The 21221-nt window shown below is 48.8% G+C and overlaps 1 protein-coding gene across 1 annotated transcript in view; it reads left to right on the top strand.

Moving 5' to 3' along the window:
• The window catches only part of KISS1R (KISS1 receptor), a 29411-nt gene that overhangs the window by 4152 nt on the left and 4038 nt on the right, over window positions 1–21221 (top strand). The window contains exons 2-4 of the mRNA XM_077331664.1: window positions 278–402; window positions 10846–10981; window positions 20210–20448. Of these exons, the coding sequence (XP_077187779.1) occupies window positions 278–402; window positions 10846–10981; window positions 20210–20448 (500 nt within the window). The remainder of the gene's footprint in view (window positions 1–277; window positions 403–10845; window positions 10982–20209; window positions 20449–21221) is intronic.

Genomic DNA, 21221 nt, shown 5'->3' with positions numbered 1-21221 from the left:
GCATTCAGTTGAGTCCGACTCTTGGTGATCCTGTGGTTCGGCCGTCGCCATGATTTCCAATCTTGCACTGCTTCTTTGAGTTGTGTAATGGCCTGCCTGGTGTCTGTTTTAATCATGTCCAACCACTGCATTCTTTGTTGGCCTGGTTTCCTTTTCCCACTGACCAGTCCTAGCATGAGTTGGCCAAAGTAAGTGAGCCGGAGTTTCATGATCTTGCTTCCCCATGATAGACCAGGCTTTATGCGCTGTAGTATTTCCTGTGCTCTTTTGCCAACAGCTAATTTGGCTGCCACAGACATCATCTTCTTGGTCTGCTGCGTCCCCTTCACTGCCATGCTTTATCCTCTCCCGGGGTGGATTTTTGGAGAGTTTATGTGTAAATTTGTCAACTACATCCAACAGGTGAGTTCCTGACTTTTTGGGGATGATGTATTATGAGCTGGTTTTCCCCCTGGGGGAGAAGCAACGTCGGGGCTTCATTCCAACCAGATCTGTCCGTTCCTCATTGCTTTAAAACTTGTTTGAAATGAGTGAATTGCTGTTCTGTATTTAGATGGGAATAAGGCCAGAACTGGGACTCGTGTAGAGACACAGAGGACTTCTCTCTTAAGACCCTGAGAAATTTCCTCATAGCACACTGGTACAAAAGTTTGGGAATGAATGCTACCTAAATGGTAGTATTTATGCTATTGAAGTTTGACAAAATTGCTAGGAAAGGAAGAAACCAGCTGGGAAGAAGAAGAGTTGGTTTGTATACCCCACTTTTCAGTGCCTGAAGGAGTCTTAAAGCAGCTTCCAATCGCCTTCCCTTCCTCTCTCCACAACAGACACCCTGTGAGTTTGCTGGAGATGAGAGAGCTCTGAGAGAACTGCACTGTATGAACAGCTCTGACAGGACTGTGACAAGGCCAAGGTCATCCAGCTGGCTGCATGTGGAAGAGGGGGATCAAACCAGCTCTTCAAATTGGAAGTGGCTGCTTTTAATTACAGCACCAAGCTGGTTCTCTAAGCTCATGCCCCAAATGAAAAATGTTACCACGATAGGCCAAAGTATGTTAATAATTGAACAAATACAGAAACTAAAAGAAATTATCTGTCCACTGCCTCTCAGCCTCTTTCCTACACTGTGTCTCCTGGCAAAACTGTTCTGGACCAGCAGATAGACGGTTTGGCAGAGAAACAGAACATCTCAGATCCTGGCTGAGAAAACCTGCCCTGTGGGGTATCCTTAAGTTGAAGGCATTTCCCTGTGCATTTGAATGGTGGATTGTTTTTCACTTATTGCTCAGAAGCAATTCTTTCCTTGCGTACTTGCAGCTCTGCTGGTCATCTTGAATCTGAGAAGATTCAAGGAAAGGGTATAAATGAGCCTTTCTCAATTTTTCTACCATTCTTTACCCTGAAACATTCCTCAGGCTCCAAGAAACCCTGGAAAAGGTGCAATTGTGCAGAATATGGTTGGGGCCCCTCCCCCTTCCACCCTTCAAGGCCCTTCATTGGCCATTTTGGGATGGGGGGGCAGATTGACATGAACATATATGGTCATATCACCCCATAAATATTTAACAAATTTTAAAAATATATAAAACATTAATTAATTCCCGCCCATTCAGAAAACCCTTCCATGGCTGTCAAGAACCCCCAGGGTTTCACAAAACCCTGGTTAAGAAAGCCTGCCATATATGGTCATGTCGAACCCCTCCCAAAATGGCCAATGATGGGCCTGGGGTAGGTGGGGAGGAGAAGGGCCCAGGGTGGGTGTGTCCACAGCTCTGCTTCCCAACCCTATTCTGCAAGATCACACCACTTCTGGGGTTTCTTGAAGCATGGAGAATGTTTCAGGTTTCTCAATGGTAAAAAAGCTGAAAAAGGCAGCTCTATGACCTACTTGCACAAAAAAGTCACAAAAAGAGCCTGTACTTCTGGAATTTTCATAGGGGGTGTGGTTTTCACTTTCCTTTGATGACAGTCTGCCCAATGCACATCACTATATCTATCTATCTATCTATCTATCTATCTATCTATCTATCTATCTATCTATCTATCTATCTATCTATCTATCTATCTAGACAGACAGACAGACAGACAGACAGACAGACAGACAGACAGACAGACAGACAGACATGTGCATTGGCCCATCCATCCATCCATCCATCCATCCATCCATCCATCCATCCATCCTTCTAGATAGATAGATAGATAGATAGATAGATAGATAGATAGATAGATAGATAGATAGATAGATAGATAGATAGATAGATAGATAGATAGATAGATAGATAGATAGATAGATAGATAGACAGATATAGTGATGTGCATTGGGCAGACTGTCATCAAAGGAAAGTGAAAACCATACCCCCTATGAAAGTTCCAGAAGTACAGGCTCTTTTTGTGACTTTTTTGTGCAAGTAGATAGATAGAATCATAGAATCATCTGTACACCGCCTGTGGCGCCGCGGGCGCCATGGACTAAATAAAACAGTAAGGTGTTCTGCGGCGGGATGTGTCCGGGATGAGGAAGGGTCCGGATTGGACCCTTCCTCATGACAGACAATCAGAGGGACCAATCGGCAGGCGCTTCGCGCCTGCCGATTGGTCCCTCTGATTCCCAGCCCCAGCAACTGTGAGCCGCGCACAGCGCAGCTCGCAGTTGCTCCCGGCCTGATGTGGTGAGAGGCGCTTCGCGCCTCTCGCTGCGTCAGGCCGCCACCCAAGGGAGCCCCCGGCAGTCGCGCAGAGCGTCAGGCCGCCACCTGAGGGAACCAACGGCAGACGCTTCTGCCGGGGCCGGCCCAGGCGCTCCTTCGCTGCCGCCCCGGACCGGCCCAGCCCCGCCAGAAGCTGCTCCCACCCACCTCCGAACTGCGCTGCCGCCTTAAAAAGCTCTCTGAGCCCCGGGGAAGCCGATCCACGCCTTCCCCGGGTCTCGGAGAGCTTCTTAAAACTGCTCTGCCGCCGATCCACGCCTCCCCCGGGGCTCGGAGAGCATTTCAAAACTGTGCTGCCGCCTTAAAAAGCTCTCCGAGCCCTGGGGAGGGCGCGGATCAGCTTCCCTGGGGCTCAGAGAGCTTCTTAAAACGGCTCTCTGCAAGGCGGCGTGACTCCAGGACTCCAGCAACTTCTGATGAGGCATTTGACCAGATTGCCCACCAAATAGCAGGGAGCTGTTGTCGTTGTTCCTTATTTGTTCTGCAATCACCTCTTTAGCAATGGCTGCTTTCCCAGCTGCAGGCAAACACAGTGGATGCCAGAAAGAACAAGGTAAGAATTGGGACAGGGATTTCTTTGTTTCCTTTGGCAAAAATAAAAATAAAAAATACCCCCTAACCCAGTGAGGCATTTCCATGGGGTGAATGAGACATAGCAGCTGCTCTTTACGCCCTGTTAAGCTCAGTTAACAGCAATATAGAGTTCGTGTTGAAGTACTGAATGAAGAGTAGGATAACTTTCAATTTGATTAACAACACGTATCACTCATTGTTTGGATAAAAGGCAATTACCACAATATCTAATAATAATAATAATAAGAAGAAGAAGAGTTGGTTCTTATATGCCGCTTTTCCCTACCCGAAGGAGGCTCAAAGCGGCTTACAGTCGCCTTCCCTTTCCTCTCCCCACAACAGACACCCTGTGGGGTGGGTGAGGCTGAGAGAGCCCTGATATTCCTGCTCGGTCAGAACAATTTTATCAGTGCCGTGGCGAGCCCAAGGTCACCCAGCTGGTTGCATGTGGGGGAGCGCAGAATCGAACCCGGCATGCCAGATTAGAAGTCCGTGCTCCTAACCACTACACCAAACTGGCTCTCATAAATAAATAAAACAGTAGTTGCTTTTTTTGTGGATTACTAAAGCTGTATAATGGAGCTACCCACATATGGCTTTGTGGATAGATCAAAGGGTGGGGGGAGCCTTGAAAATGGCTTGATAAGTACTTACAATGTTTGTGGAATGTTGAGAACAATTCAGTGTCCATTAAAACAAAAAAGAGAGTGGAAAAATTTCCATATGAAGCCTCAGAAAGAATCCAACTTCCCTACCACCTTCATGATTCTTCATCACTATATCTGATAATTACGTGGCTGGTCCTTATGATAAGAAAGCCACCCACAAACCAGATGAAGATTTCTACTTATTAGGAGATTTCAATGTTTCAAGAACAGGCACAGTTTCATTATGTCATATTTTGCCCACCCCTATAGTTAATTTTACAAGGCATATTCTCAGAAATTTTAAAGTCATACTCTTAGTCACATCACAGACAATTGAACATACATATAAAGTAAAATTCAGCCTTCATACATAACAACCCCATAACAACCAGACTCGAACGTCAGGCCGCCGCCGGCGAAAACCCAGGACTCCAGCAAGGACTGCAGGTAGTCCCCCCCCCATACCCACTCTCACTCCTGGGGGCTTCTAGTGCCCATTGCATTTCAGACTGCAATGGGCTATATTTCTAGTTAGAATCATAGAATCATAGAGTTGGAAGGGGCCAAGTTCTCGTAAACCAGTGGCCCCCAACCTTTTTATCACCGGGGACCACTCAACGCCTTTTACTGAGGCCCGGTGGGGGGGGGGGATAGTTTACTTCTCTACTCTCAGCCACTGCCCTAACACTCTCTGATCGCTATCGTAATGTTTAAACATCCCTCCAAAATAAGATACAGACACGCCACAACAATGAGCATAAGGAACATTTTATTTTCACGGACATTTTAACTCATGACAATGACAAATCAATGGGAACCCTGAGCTTGTTTCTCTGCAACGAGTGATGGGAGACAATGACACCCGAAGTGTGTTGTAAATGGCTGGGGGGGATGAAGTAAAGGGCCGGGGGGGGGGGAGAAGGTGTCCTTCGCGGCCCACCTCCAATTAGTCGAAGGACCACAGGTTGGGGATCGCTATCTTAAACGACAAGTTAACGACAGCAACCGAATTGCCCACAGTAGTATACCTTTTGGTCATCTGTCTCCAACAGGTCCTGTCAGACCAACCTGGTTTCCTTTTTTGACCAAGTAACAGGTTTGCTGGATCATGGAAATTCGGTTGATGTCATTTACTTAGAATCATAGAGTTGGAATGGGCCATACAGGCCATCGAGTCCAACCCCCTGCTCAACACAGGATCAGCCCAAAGCATCCTAAAGCATCCAAGAGAAGTGTGTATCCAACCTTTGCTTGAAGACTGCCAGTGAGGGGGAGCTCACCACCTCCTTAGGCAGCCAATTCCACTGCTGAACTACTCTGACTGTGAAATTTTTTTCCCTGATATCTAGCCTATATCGTTGTACTTGTAGTTTAAACCCATTACTGTGTGTCCTGTCCTCTGCATCCAACAGAAACAGCATCCTGCCCTCCTCCAAGTGACAACCTTTCAAATACTTAAAGAGGGCTATCATGTCCCCTCTCAACCTCCTTTTCTCCAGGCTGAACATTCCCAAGTCCCTCAACCTATCTTCATAGGGCTTGGTCCCATGGCCCCAGATCATCTTCATTGCTCTCCTCTGTACCCTTTCAATTTTATCTATGTCCTTCTTGAAGTGAGGCCTCCAGAACTGCACACAGTACTCCAGGTGTGGTCTGACCAGTGCCGTATACAATGGGACTATGACATCTTGTGATTTTGATGTGATGCCCCTGTTGATACAGCCCAAAATGGCATTCGCCTTTTTTACCGCTGCATCACACTGTCTGCTCATGTTTAGTTTACAATCCACAAGTACCCCAAGGTCTCGTTCACACACAGTGTTACCTAGAAGCGTGTCCCCCATCCAGTAGGCATGCTTTTCATTTCTCTGACCCAGATGCAGAACTTTACACTTATCTTTATTAAATTGCATCTTGTTCTCATTTGCCCATTTTTCCATTGTGTTCAGATCTTGTTGAACTCTGTCTCTATCTTCCGGAATATTTGCCAGTCCTCCCAATTTGGTGTCATCTGCAAACTTGATGAGTAGTCCCTCCACCCCCTCATCTAGATCATTAATAAATATGTTAAAAAGTACCGGGCCGAGCACCGAGCCCTGAGGTACCCCGCTACTCACCTCTCTCCAGTCTGGTGAAACACCATTGAGAACAACTCTTTGAGTGCGGTTCTCTAACCAATTCCCTATCCACCAAACTATCTGAAAATCCTGATTGCAGTCTTTCAATTTTTCCATCAGAACATCATGGGGAACCTTATCAAAAGCTTTACTAAAATCCAAGAGCTCAGACAACTGAGAGCACGTGGAGAGAGCTACTGGGGAGTGTTGCTGCTGACCAGGTTAGGCTATTGTGCTGACTGGGTGAGGTGATTCCTGGGTGATTGCTGGGAGGATTAAAAAGGGCTGCTCCTTGCCAGAGGCACGAGCCTTTGGCGCGAGCTGAAGGGCAAGAGACAAAGGGCTCTTGGCCTGTGGCTCTTGGCCTTGCAATTAGACACAGTAGATTATATTTCCCTAGTAATTGCACTGCCTACGAGTTTCAATGGACCTCCAGGACACCCATCCCATCATCTGCAGTGAGTGTGACATGATTGCTTTCCTCCCTGAAGACAAGATGGACTACATCTGCCCCAAGTGTAAGCTGGTAAGACTTTTGGAGGAAAGGATTAGGGGCTTAGAAGAGAGGATTATTACCCTGACCCAAATTAAGAAAGGGGAGGAGTTCATAGACCTGAGCTGTGCAACTCAGAATAAAGAGCATGCAACCAGTCTTGAAGAGGATAAAGGGATTGACCTCATTACGGAACCTCTGCAGGCAGTTCGGAAAAAGACTCAACGGTGTAGAGCGAGACGGTTCTCAGGGCCTTTGAAGGTCCGGAATAGATTTCAGGCCCTTGCAGAGGAGGTGCAAGTATCAACGAGGGAAGAGGAACCAAAACAAAGTCTAAGACAAAGTGAAGAGGCCACGGGGATAGAAGGAAATGGAGTTGAGAAGAAGAAAAAAAGGAGAGTACTGGTAATTGGAGACTCCCTGCTAAGAGGAATGGATTGGCATGTGGATGGGCCCGACCCCCTAACCTGCTTACCAGGGGCGAAAATTAAACACGTTTCAGAACGGCTGCCCAAACTCCTCAAATCTACGGATCGCTACCCATTTGTGATGGTCCATGTGGGAACGAATGACATGTCCCTGAATACCATCGTTCCTATTAAAATAGACTATCAAGATCTGGGGAGGAAGCTCAAGCAAATGGGGGCACAAGTGGTATTCTCTTCAATCTTGCCTGTCAAGGGAAGAGGAATGCATCGGGAGAGGAAGATAATGGAGGTGAATCACTGGCTGCGTAGTTGGTGCCGGCAGGAGAGATTTGGTTTCTGGGACCATGGGATAGGCTTTCTTGAGGAAGGCCTACTAGCACCTGATGGATTGCACTTATCGAAACTGGGGAAGAATGTGTTTGGCAGGAACCTGGGGAGATTCATCAGGAGAGCTTTAAACTGAAGCCACAAGGGGAAGGAGACGATCAACATAGGGAGTGTATGGAAGGAAAACGATCGGGGGCAGCCCAACCGGCAAGGCCAGCTCATAGGGAACCAAAAGTAAAAGGATTCATATGCCTTTATACTAATGCCCGAAGCATGGGCAATAAGAAGAAGAGGAAGAAGAAGAGTTGGTTCTTATATGCCGCTTTTCCCTACCCGAAGGAGGCTCAAAGCGGCTTACAGTCGCCTTCCCATTCCTCTCCCCACAACAGACACCCTGTGGGGTGGGTGAGGCTGAGAGAGCCCTGATATCACTGCTCGGTCAGAACAGTTTTATCAGTGCCGTGGCGAGCCCAAGGTCACCCAGCTGGTTGCATGTGGGGGAGCGCAGAATCGAACCCGGCTCACAAGATTAGAAGTCTGCACTCCTAACCACTACACCAAACTGGCTCTCTAAGAAGGAAGAGCTGGAACTTCTCATGCTGATGGAAAGGTATGATCTAGTAGGCATCACAGAAACTTGGTGGAATGATTCTCATGACTGGAATGTAATGGTGGATGGATATGAATTGTTCAGAAAAAACAGAATAGATCGAAGAGGTGGAGGAGTGGCACTGTATGTGAGGAAAGGGCTTACCTGTCAGGAAATTCTAGTGAAGGAGAGCATATCTACAGTGGAAAGCATCTGGGTGAAAATAAGCAAGGGGAAAACAAACAGTGTGGTGGTTGGTGTCTGCTACCGACTGCCTGACCAACGAGAGGATGTGGATGCTGCGCTTTGTGAGCAGCTTGAGAAAATATCCAAGCGGCAGGACCTTGTCATCATGGGTGACTTCAATTTCCCAGATGTGTGCTGGGAAACAAACTCTGCGAAGTGTCCTCAGTCATGCAAATTTCTGACCTGCCTGGCTGACAATTTCATTTATCAAATGGTAGATGAACCCAGAAGAGGTTCAGCCATACTGGACTTAATACTGACCAACGGGCAAGAGTTGGTGGATGAGGTGAAGGAGGTGGGGACCCTAGGGGGAAGTGACCATGTCCTCATAGAATTCCTTTTGAGATGGGGAGCCAAGGAAGCTTGTAGCCAGACGCGGATGTTGGATTTTCGTAGGGCAAACTTTAATAAACTCAGAGACATGATGAGTGTCTTACCATGGATGAGAATGCTGGAAGGGAAGGGAGCATGTGAAGGGTGGGCACTACTCAAACAAGAGCTATTGCATGCTCAATCAATGACTATCCCAGAAAGACAAAAACACTGCAGGACCTCTAAGAAGCCTATTTGGATGAACAGAGAACTTCAAGAGGAACTAAGAAAGAAAAGGAAAATGTTCAGGAAATGGAAGGAAGGACAGAGCTCTAAAGAAGAGTATCTACAGGTTACTAGGCACTGCAGATCAATAATCAGAAAGGCCAAAGCTGAGAGTGAGCTAAGATTGGCCAGGGAAGCCCATTGTAACAAGAAAAGATTTTTCAGTTATGTGAGGAGCAAACGTAAAGTAAAGGAGGCAATAGGCCCACTGTTGGGTGCGGATGGACAAACTCTAATGGAGGATGCAGAGAAAGCAGAAAGGCTTAGTGCCTATTTTACATCTGTTTTTCTCCACAGATCAAAGGGTTTAGGCACATCTAGAGATGGCAGTAGCCAAAGGATAGTGTCTTGGTGGCAGGTTAACATGGATAGAGAGGTTGTCGAGAGGCATTTAGCTGCACTGGATGAGTTCAAATCCCCTGGGCCGGGTGAAATGCACCTGAGAGTGCCCAAAGAACTTTCCAGAGAACTTGCACAGCCCTTGTCCATCATCTTCGGGACCTCTTTAAGGACTGGAGATGTCCCGGAGGACTGGTAGAGAGCAAACATTATTCCGATCTTCAAAAAAGGGAGGAAGGATGACCCGGGAAACTACAGACCAGTGAGTCTGACCTCTGTTGTGGGGAAGATAATGGAGCAGATATTAAAGGGAGCGATCTGCAAACATCTGGAGGAAAATTTGGTGATCCACGGAAGTCAGCATGGATTTGTCTCCAACAGGTCCTGCCAGACCAACCTGGTTTCCTTTTTTGACCAAGTAACAGGTTTGCTGGATTGTGGAAATTCGGTTGATGTCATTTACTTGGGCTTTTGACAAGGTTCCCCATGATGTTCTGATGGATAAGTTGAAGGACTGCAATCTGGATTTTCAGATAGTTTGGTGGATAGGGAATTGGTTACACTGTGGATAGGGAATTGGTAACACTGTGTGTGAATGAGACCTTGGGGTACTTGTGGATTGTAAACTAAACATGAGCAGGCAGTGTGATGCAGCGGTAAAAAAGGCAAATGCCAATTTGGGCTGTATCAACAGCGGCATCACATCAAAATCACAAGATGTCATAGTCCCATTGTATACGGCACTGGTCAGACCACACCTGGAGTACTGTGTGCAGTTCTGGAGGCCTCACTTCAAGAAGGACGTAGATAAAATTGAAAGGGTACAGAGGAGAGCGACGAAGATGATCTGGGGCCAAGGGACCAAGCCCTATGAAGATAGGTTGAGGGACTTGGGAATGTTCAGCCTGGAGAAAAGGAGGTTGAGAGGGGACATGATAGCCCTCTTTAAGTATTTGAAAGGTTGTCACTTGGAGGAGGGCAGGATGCTGTTCCCATTGGCTGCAGAGGAGAGGACACGCAGTAATGGGTTTAAACTACAAGTACAACGATATAGGCTAAATATCAGGAAAAGATTGTTCACAGTCAGAGTAGTTCAGCAGTGGAATAGGCTGCCTAAGGAGGTGGTGAGCTCCCCCTCACTGGCAGTCTTCAAGCAAAGGTTGGATACACACTTTTCTTGGATGCTTGAGGATGCTTAGGGCTGATCCTGCATTGAGCAGGGGGTTGGACTAGATGGCCTGTATGGCCCCGTCCAGCTCTATGATTCTATGATTCTATAGAGATGTGTATTGGACTGACTGACTGACTGTCTGTCTACCTACCTGTCTGCCTATTTATTTGTTTGTTTGTTTATTTGCAGAGCACTTCCTCAGAGGCTCAGGGCAGACCACAGCATTTTAAAAGCATACAGATTTAAATTTTAAAAAATGTAAAACTGATGTCCTAAAGAAGAAAAAACTGATTTCCTAAAGAAGAAAAAAGTGTGGGGCAGGGTGCAATGAGAGTAGATCAATTAGGTACACTTGCATATGGTGGGCAGTGAGCTTTTCAGAAGTTGTTCGGAGGCCTCTCCCAGGAGCCCAGGGACAGAGCTCTGTTTCACGTGCCTTGCGGAACAGTTTAAGGTCCCAGAGGCTCCTCCTGACCTTACTGGGCCGAGTGTTCCACTCCTGAAAAGTCCTGGACCCAGTTAAGGCCGATTTAATTTCCGGGGGGGGGGGGGGGGAATATCCTGAGCCAGTTGATCTCAGGGGCTCATTCTGCCTTTTTTATTCTCCCAGGTGTCGGTGCAAGCTACCTGCGCCACCCTGACAGCCATGAGCATCGATCGGTGGTATGTGACCGTGTTCCCTCTCCGCTCTCTGCGCCAGCGCACGCTTCATGTGGCAAGGGCAGTCAGCATCAGCATCTGGACTGGTGAGTACGGAGGAGCAGGGACCGCACCCCTGTGCAGCCAGCTTTGGGGGTTTTCTCTGCTGGTTTGGGGGTCACAGGCCTCCCCTTGGAGCTGGTATGGCTACTTGACTCACCCTAATCCAGTCCCTGCGAGATCAGACCAAAGTGGGGCCCATCCAACTTTCCCAGGGAACAGCCCCTGGAGGTTGCTGTTGGGGGGCCTGAAGGCAACTGGCCGCTCCTGCTGCCTCTGGGAGACTCCCTCTGCAAGGAAGGCTCTCGTGGCTACAATATCCACTGATGGAACTTGGTGGGAGAGCCAGTGTGGGGTAGTTGTTCAGAGCAGCAGTTTCTGATCTGGCAAGCCGGGTTTGATACCCCACTCCTCTACATGCAGCCAGCTGGATGAACTTGGGCCAGTCACAGCCCTGTTAGGAGCTGTTCTCACAGAGCAGTCCTGTCTCAGCCTCCCCTCCCTCACAGGGTGTCTGTTGTGGGGGGAGGAAAGGAAAGGTAAATGTAAGCCATTTTGAGACTCCTTCGGGTAGAGAAAAGCGGTGTCTAAGAACCAACTCTTCTTCTTCTTCAGTAATATCAGGGCTCTCTCACAGGGGGTCTGTTGTGGGGAGAGGAAAGGAAAGGGGATTGTCAGCCGCTTTGAGACTCCTTCAGGTAGAGAAAAGTGGGGTTGTTGTTGCTGTTAGGTGTAAAGTCGTGTCCGACCCATCGCAACCCCATGGACAATGATCCTCCAGGCCTTCCTGTCCTCTACCATTCCCTGGAGTCCATTTAAGTTTGCACCTACTGCTTCAGTGACTCCATCCAGCCACCTCATTCTCTGTCGTCCCCTTCTTCTTTTGCCCTCGATCGCTCCCAGCATTAGGCTCTTCTCCAGGGAGTCCTTCCTTCTCATGAGGTGGCCAAAGTATTTGAGTTTCATCTTCAGGATCTGGCCTTCTAAAGAGCAGTCAGGGCTGATCTCCTTTAGGACTGACCGGTTTGTTCGCCTTGCAGTCCAAGGGACTCGCAAGAGCCTTCTCCAGCACCAGAGTTCAAAAGCCTCAGTTCTTTGACGCTCGGCCTTCCTTATGGTCCAACTTTCGCAGCCATACATTGCAACTGGGAAGACCATAGCCTTGACTAAACGCACTTTTGTTGGCAGGGTGATGTCTCTGCTTTTTAGGATGCTGTCTAGATTTGCCATAGCTTTCTTCCCCAGGAGCAAGCGTCTTTTAATTTCTTTGCTACAGTCCCCATCTGCAGTGATCTTGGAGCCCAGGAAAATAAAATCTATCACTACCTCCATTTCTTCCCCATCTATTTGCCAGGAATTGAGAGGGCCGGATGCCATGATCTTCGTTTTCTTGATGTTGAATTTCAAGCCAACTTTTTAACTCTCCTCCTTTACCTGCATCAAAAAGGCTCTTTAGTTCCTTTTCGCTTTCTGCTATTAGAGTGGTATCATCTGCATATCTGAGGTTGTTGATATTTCTCCCTGCAATCTTGATCCCAATTTGTGACTCATCTAACCCTGCCTTTCTCATGATGTGCTCCGCATACAAGTTAAATAGGCAGGGCGACAGTATACAGCCTTGCCAAACTCCTTTCTCTATTTTGAACCAATCAGGTGATTCCATGCTCGGTTGTCACTGTTGCTTCTTGACCTGCATATAGGTTTCTCAAGAGACAGATAAGATGCTCTGGTATTCCCATCTCTTTAAGAACTTGCCACAATTTGTTGTGCTCCACACAATCAAAGGCTTTAGCATAGTCAATGAAACAGAAGTAGACGTTCTTCTGGTACTCCCTAGCTTTCTCCATGATCCAGCGTATGTTGGCAATTTGATCTCGAGTTCCTCTGCCTCTTCGAAATCCTGCCTGTACTTCTGGAAGTTCTCGGTCCACATATTGCTGGAGCCTAGCTTGTAGGATTTTGAGCATAACTTTGCTAGCGTGAGAAATTAGTGCAATGGTGCGGTAGTTTGAACATTCTTTGGCATTGCCCTTCTTTGGGATTGGAATGTAAACTGACCTTTTCCAATCCTGTGGCCATTGTTGAGTTTTCCAAATTTGCTGGCATATTGGGTGTAGCACTTTTACTGCATCATCTTTTAAGATTTTGAATAGTTCTTCTCTTGTGAGGGAAGTAGTGATCAATGTGGCAAAAACATAACACAACACGGGGGGCAGGAATGGTGGCCTAGGATCACTGTTGGAGCAGTCCACAAACACCCGGTTTCTTTAAACCTAGTTTCTTCTGGGCCAGATGAACTGCATCCAAGGGTACTAAAAGAACTAAAAGAACTTGCAAATGTCATCCCTGAATCTCTGTCCATTATTTTTGATACTTCTTGGAGAACAGGTGAGGTGCCAGACAATGACCGTTTATGCACTGGAGGTTTCACGCTGGGCTGCCGGCTGGAGTTTTAGTCGTGGCAGGTTGCCCCACCTCTTCCTGCACCCACATGGGGGAGCATTTGGCCCAGTGCACCTCATCTGCCCCCGATTTTTATTCCTGCACGAGAACTGGGGCAGTGAAGTTCCCAGTGCATAAACAGTCAATTGTAGGCGGGCAAATGTTGTCCCCATCTTCAAGAAAGGGAAAAAGGAGGATCCAGGTAATTATCGACCCGTCAGCTTGACATCTGTAGCCGGCAAAATTTTGGAACAAATAATCAAACATTCAATCCATGACCAGCTAGAATTGAGAGCTGTGATTTCTAAGACTCAGCATGGGTTTCGCAAGAACAAGTCATGTCAGACCAACCATCTCTTTTTTCAAGAAAGTGATTACCTTGCTGGATCAAGGGAATGATGTGGACAGACTTTATCTGGATTTCAGTAAAGCTTTTGATAAGGTTCCACATGATATTCTTGTTCACAAGTTGGTAAAATGCAGTATGGATCCTCATTCTGTCAGGTGGATCAATACATAGTTGACAAATCGTACCCAGAGGGTACTTGTTAATGGTCAGCATCTTCTTGGAAAAGTGTGACAAGTGGAGTACCCCAAGGATCTGTCCTGGGGCCTGTGTTGTTCAACTTATTTATAAATGATTTGGATGAGGGATTAGAGGGGATACGTATTAAATTTGCAGATGATAGTAAACTGGGAGGAGTAGCAAACACAACTGAAGACAGCAACAGAATACAGGATGATCTTGATGGGCTCGAGAAGTGGGCTAAACTGAATAAGACAGAAGAAGAGGGAGAGAAACAGGTAGCAAGAAAGAGGCAGATAGGAGAGAGGAAGGAAGGAAGGAAGGAAGGAAGGAAGGAAGGAAGGAAGGAAGGAAGGAAGAAGGAAGGAAGGAAGGAAGGAAGGAAGGAAGGAGGAAGGAAGGAAGGAAGGAAGGAGGAAGGAAGGAAGGAAGGAAGGAGGAAGGAAGGAAGGAAGGAAGGAAGGAAGGAGGAAGGAAGGAAGGAAGGAAGGAAGGAGGAAGGAAGGAAGGAAGGAAGGAAGGAGGAAGGAAGGAAGGAAGGAAGGAAGGAAGGAAGGAAGGAAGGAAGAAAGAAGGAAGGAGGGAGGGAGGGAGGGAGGGAGGAAGGAAGGAAGGAAGGAAGGAAGGAAGGAAGGAAGGAAAAAGGAAGGGAGGGAGGGAGGAAGGAAGGAAGGAAGGAAGGAAGGAAGGAGGAAGGAAGGAAGGAAGGAAGGAAGGAAGGAGGAAGGAAGGAAGGAAGAAAGAAGGAAGGAAGGAAGGAAGGAAGGAGGGAGGGAGGGAGGGAGGGAGGGAGGGAGGAAGGAAGGAAGGAAGGAAGGAAGGAAGGAAGGAAAAAGGAAGGGAGGGAGGGAGGGAGGGAGGAAGGAAGGAAGGAAGGAAGGAAGGAAGAAGGAAGGAAGGAAGGAAGGAAGGAAGGAAGGAAGGAAGGACAAAGGGAATGCTGGGAGGAAGGCAGGAAGGGAGTCAGGTAGGTGGCATGAAAGGGGACTTTGCGGGCTTTGCGGCCTTCTGCTGGGCCCAGGGGAAGGCTCGGCTGCCCCAGGGCCCCGCAGAAGGCTATGTGGGCAAAGGGAAACCGGCCGGAGGACTTACCGCTGGGGAAGGCTTCTTCCTCTGAGCAGCGACTCCCCAGCCAGCTCAGGCGAGGCTTTGCGGCTCCTGATTGGGCCCTCCAAGTTTTTATCCCGGATAGAGCCCGCCCTATCTCCTCCCCTTTGGCCCTTACTGCTTTATTTTATCCGTTCCGCAGGAGAGGTTAAAGATGAAGGGTACTCCATTTCTTCTGAGAGATTCTTGCCCACAGTAGTATACCTTTTGGTCATCTGAATTAAATTCACCCATTCCTGTCCATTTTAGTTCACTAATTCCTAAAATGTCGATGTTCAGTCTTGTCATCTCTTGTTTGACCATGTCCAGCTTGCCTTGCTTCATGGATCTGACGTTCCAGGTTCCTATGAAATAAAAATCTTTACAGCATCGGACTGTCTTTTCGCCACCAGTTACTTCCACAACTGAGCGTCCTTTCGGCTTTGGCCCAGCCGCTTCATTCATTCTGGCGCTACTCGTACTAGCCTTCTGCTCATCCCCAGTAGCATAGTGGACACCTTCCGACCTGAGGGGCTCATCTTCCGGCGTCATATCGTTTTGCCTTTTGAACTTGTCCATTGGGTTTTCATGGCAAAGATACTGGAGTGGTTTGCCATTTCCTTCTCCAGTGGATCACCTTTTGTCAGAGCTCTCAGCTATGACCTGTCCGTCTTGGGTGGCCCTGCACGGCATAGCTCATAGCTTCACTGAACTACGCAAGCCCCCTCGCCACAGCAAGGCAGTGATCCTTGAAGAGGGAAAAGTGGGGTATTTTATTTAATTTATAGTTGTACTAGCTTCAAAGCCTATTCCTAAGAACGGGCCTTGAAAGGGTCCCCTCTCCTGGCCCCTGGCCAGGCAGCTGAAGGTGGCTTTGGGCCACAGCTCACAGCCAAATCAAGTGGGGTGGGCGGGGGCAAGCCCTCCAGCACAACCTTTTGCCCTGGGCCTCTCCCTTTACCTTCTGCTCGCTCCAGGCACTGAGGTGTCCGAGAGCAAAGAGGCTAGAGTCCAGGGACGGAGGGCGGGAGCTGCAGGGACAGGGCCAATCAGGACAAAGCTGGCTTCACCCTGATTGGCCGTATTCTAACTTGGACAGCCAGACATGTCCCACCCCCTAGGCTATTTCAGAAATATGTAGAGGAACAACAATGGATAAGGATTTGTTGACCACCATTCCTGGCCCGGCTGGCTCATGGCAGTTTACAGTAAGAACATTAAAATCCACATAAAACTCAATACATATAACCAATACTGGTGGCAGAAAACAATCTACAATAAGCAATCTACACAAAATTCCCCATGCCATCTCCTCATACTCTACCGCAGCAGTCACCATTGCCCTGGAGGGTATTTACTGGTGATGTTCCATCTAGGGGCCTATAAAGGGAGGGACCCGATCTTACTACCCCAGCCTCATCCAAACACCTGGCAGAAGAGCTCTGTCTTACAGAACGCTTATAGCTTTATCAGCTTTATCAGGGCCCTCAGCTCTTCCGGGAGCTCATTCCAACCGGTTGGGACCAGGACCACAAAGACCCTGGCCCTGGTCGAGGCCAGGCGTGCCTCCCAGGAGCAAGGGACAACCAGCAAATTCATACCCGCAGAGCAAGAGTCCTGTGGGGGGCATAAGGAGACAAGGAGTCCCTCAGATAAATGGGACCCAGGCCCAACTCTTTTTCTTTTGTTCCTCTTCTTCTTTTTGTTGCTGTTGTTCTTCCTTCATAAATGGGTGAAAACTGGTTCAAAAGCTCTGAAAGTGGCAGCCTCTCCCTCTTGTGTCAGAGAGTTCCACAAACCAGCTTGGTGTATTGGTTAGAAGCACCAACTTCTAATATGGCAAGCTGGGTTTCATTCCCCTCCCCCACGAGCAGCCAGCTGGGTGACCTTGAGCCAGTCACAGCACTGATAAAGCTGTTCTCACCGGGCAGTGACATCAGGGCTCTCTCAGCCTCACCCAACCCACAGGGTTTCTGTTGTGGGGAGAGGAAAGGGAAGGCGACTGGAAGCCGCTTTGAGACTTCTTCGGGTAGAGAAAAGCAGCATAGAAGAACCAACTCTTCTTGTTCTTCAGTAATCTCAGGGCTCTCTTAACCCCCCCCCCTCCCTCACAGGGTGTCTGTTGGGGGGAGAGGAAAGGGAAGGCGATTGTAAACCTCTTGAAGACTCCTGCGGGTAGAGAAAAGAAGAACCAATTCTTCTTCTTCATTGTGTTGAGAAAGTCCCCCTTTTTATTTGTAAAAATAACTGTCAGAAATATCATCCACGGCAACGTTCCCTCTAACTTTCTCTCCCCCTGCTGAGCTGAGCAGTTCTCATCCTGAGCAGAATAGATCTGCCGTAATTGTAAAACGGGCCCCTGGCAGCGCCATACCTGCACGGCTCCAGGTAGCCACGGAGTGAGTAGGTTGCTTATTGTTCATGAGCAGTGTTCATGTCCTCCCTTTTGCACTGCTGGGTAGAGGGATGGATTTGAAGAGGTCTGTTCTAGACCCCCTGCTTGGGACAGCTTCTGAAAACAAACACCGTGGTTAAATGACAACTGTACAAGTTGTCAGCGATTGAAATCCCAGCATTCAAAGGACAGCCGTAGGAAATCCTCGAGAGCATCGAAACAAACTGAAACAGCCAGCGCTTTTCATGAAACAGCCAGCGCTTTTTCCTCTTCATAGAACCATGGGATCATAGAATCATACTGCCTGCTCATATTTAGCTTATAGTCCATTCATATAATACCATCATTGTGTTTCCAAAAGTGGGACGAATGGTTGTTGAGTCAGTTTCTAGCCATTAGTGGTGAATTAGCACCCCTATCCTGAAGCACCCGGATATGTTTGGGACATCTTGCCCCACCCACTAGTGCTGGACTGGCTAAGTCCCCTTGGGGATGGGGCTATTGCCCATCTAAGAAGGTGTCCTTTCTCTGGTCCTCCACCCCTGTGCTGCTAAGCCCTGCTGTGTAGCCCCATTTCCTCACGGTGTATCTCTAGTTTGGTGTGTCACCTGCCACAAAGGTTACCAGCCTCCAGGGGGTGACAGCAAAAAAGAAAAAGAAAACCCCAGGGGTTAGCAGTGTGTGGAGCTATCACAATAGACCAGGAATCATCTGGGTACATTTTACCCTGGGTCATTAGCAGAAAAGATGACCTTTTGAGTTACAAGCTATGTGGATATTACGTGGAATTCATCTAGGACATTGTAGTCGCAGGGTCCTTTCTTCTGAATACCATTCATACATTGTTGTTATTTCTTTAGCCTGCTGAAGAAGCCAAAGTCCGGCAAAATGGAATGTACCAGATATTTGTGTGGATTACAGTGTGACATTTAAGACAAGACCTAGTTTAGAAACACTTTATGTGCATAGTGATTAAAATCCTCAAAAATATGTTTGAATACAAAGTTTTGTAGAATAAATTCATTGAATGTGTATGGATAAGACTCAAAGCAGCTTCCAGTCATCTTCCTTTCCTCGCCCCACAGCAGACAGGCTGTGAGATAGGTGGGCTGAGAGAGCTCTGGGAGATCTGTGCTGTGAGAACAGCTCTAACAGGACTGTGACTAGCCCAAGGTCACCCAGCTGACTGCATGGGAAGGGGGGGCGGAAATCACACCTGGCTCTCCAGATTTGAAGCCACCACTCTTAACCACAATACCACACTGGCTCTCATTGTACTTTTTAAAAACGTACAGGGCTCTATAGCCCGATGTTTCCTGGTCTATTGGGAGTCTTGGCAGAGGCTGGAGGTGTCTTGGAGTCACAACTGATCTTCCAAGCGACAGAGATTGGTTCCCCTGGAGAAAATGGCTGCTTTGGAGGGTGGGCTGTGAAGTCCCTCCCTACTTCAACCCCTGCCTTCCTCCAGCTCTGCCTCCCAGTCTCCAAGGATTCCCAACCCAGAGTTGGCAACCAGTGGCATTGAAGTCCCTCCTCTTCCCAAGCCCCGCCCTCCCCCCAGCCTAGGTGTTTTCCAGTTCGCCCAGCAGGTCCTCTCAGGCTGTCCCAGGAATCCCGTTTCCGTGCCCTTCTGTTTCCAGACGCATTTTGGGCGGATATTTCCTGCCCATGCTTTCTGCATCCCTTGGTGCCTTTGGGCATTTCTGCTCCAGCATTTCTGGCACATCCGCAACACCCAAGGTGATAGCAACCAACTTCCTTTATGGCGGGCGGAGAGGGGGTAAACACATTGGCATCCGGAGTGCTGGGGTTTATTTCATTTACGGTATTTATTTATTTAGACTTCCGGTTTTTAGCCTGCCATTCTTGGCGTGGCCAGCCCGTGGTGGCTCACAACAGTTTCCAGATGTTCAAGCCATACAATAAAATTCAAGCCATACAATAAAATTTAAAACCAACTCAGTAGCAGCACTGGCTACAGCAGGGGTGGCATTGTAGTCCATGGGCATCTGGAGAGCCACCCCTGGTGCTACAGAATTAAAGGTTTGGCCACCCCTGGGCTACAGATTTAAAGATGAATGAGTACACTTTGCAATTGAACTGCTGAGGGGTGCCTTGGCTTAGAGGAGGGTCCCAACATGACATCTATGTCCATATCCTGCTGGCCTCAACTGAGTGCCTGGTGGAAGAGCTCTGTCTTGCAGGCCGTGAAGAACTGAGCCATCTCCGTCAGGGCCCTGAGATCTTCCGGGAGCTCATTCCACCAGGGAGGGGCCAGGACTGAAAAGGCCCTGGCCCTGGTCGAGGCCAGGCAGACTTCCCTCGGGCTGGGGACAACCAACCTGTTGGTATTTGAAGAGCAGAGTGCTCTTCAAAGGGGCGTAGGCCAGGGGTAGTCAAACTGCGGCCCTCCAGATGTCCATGGACTACAATTCCCAGAAGCCCCTGCCAGCGAATGCTGGCAGGGGGCTCCTGGTAATTGTAGTCCATGGACATCTGGAGGGCCGCAGTTTGACTACCCCTGGTGTAGGCAGACAGGTGGTCCAGGGTTGCCAACCTGGAGATTTCTTGGGGGGGGTGGAGCTTAGGGAGGGTGGGATTTAGGAAGTTGTGGGACCTCAGCAGGATACAACACCTCCAAAGTATCCTTTTCCTAGTGCAGGGGGATCCGATCCATATTGTCTGGAGATCAGCTGAAATGGTGGGACATATCCAGGCACCAGCTGGAGGCTGGCAACCCTACCAAGTGCTGAGAAACCACGAGAGAAATTCTTGCTTTTGATTCAACCCCCAGAGTGGTCAAAAGACACGGTACTATCTCTGCAGGGTCTTTCGTCATCTCCACCCCAGTGCTGATCTACAACCGCCTGACCGAGGGCTACTGGTTTGGCCCGCAGACATACTGCAGTGAGTCTTTTCCATCGGTTGCCCACGAGAAAGCCTTCATCCTCTACAACTTCCTGGCGGTGTATCTCCTGCCCCTCCTGACCATCCTGCTCTGCTACACGGCCATGCTGTACCAGATGGGGCGCCCCATGGTGGAGCCGGTTGACCACACCTACCAGGTATGCCTGCTGGCTGGCAGACCTCCGATGCCCAGAAGCGACCTCTGGGGGTCCCTGCCTGTGAATGGGGGGAGGGCCGCTGGTACCTTGGGCAGTGAGAATCTGCCTCCCTCGCCCTGCTGTATTGTTTTTTGTTGTTTGTCTTGCGTGGTGCCAAATGTGCCTTGCCAGGCATTGCTTTCAGCTTTTAATAATGCTATGCATATATTACTCATTTGTTGCTATGCATATAAACTGGTGTATTCATAGCAATGAATGAGTAATAATTTAAAAAAAATTCGGACATCATGGGAACTACCAACCAGATATGCCTGGACGGGATTGTCGGCTAGAGCAGTGGTCCCCAACCTGCGGTCCGGTGCCGGACCACGAAGGCCATGGCGCCGGGCCGCGGTTCCCTCTCCCCGCCCCCACCCCCCCGCAGTAAAAAACTTCCCAGGCCACAAGCTTGCAGCCCGGGTAGCTTCTTACTGCGGGACGGCGGGGAGAGGGAATCAGGGCCACACCACGCATGCGCACATGCGCGCTGCATGGCCGGACCGCGCATGTGCGCTGCTCAGCCGGGGCAGTTGCCCTGCCGGTCCCCAGCCGAAAAAAGGTTGGGGACCACTGGGCTAGAGTGACTGACAGACCCAGGAGATGCGCACTGCTCTCCCTTCTGCCTTTTCAAGCCACAGCTGAGGAGGGGAAGATGCGTGAGATGGTGGCTGAAAAAGGCACGACAGCATGAAGGTGAGGTGGGGACAGGAGGCGCGATATACTATAGCGCGATT

The sequence above is a fragment of the Paroedura picta genome, chromosome 4, assembly GCF_049243985.1.
Source record: "Paroedura picta isolate Pp20150507F chromosome 4, Ppicta_v3.0, whole genome shotgun sequence".
NCBI classification, from domain to species: domain Eukaryota; kingdom Metazoa; phylum Chordata; class Lepidosauria; order Squamata; family Gekkonidae; genus Paroedura; species Paroedura picta.
Note: the sequence above shows the minus strand (reverse complement) of the source record. Positions and strands in the feature narration are given on the sequence as shown.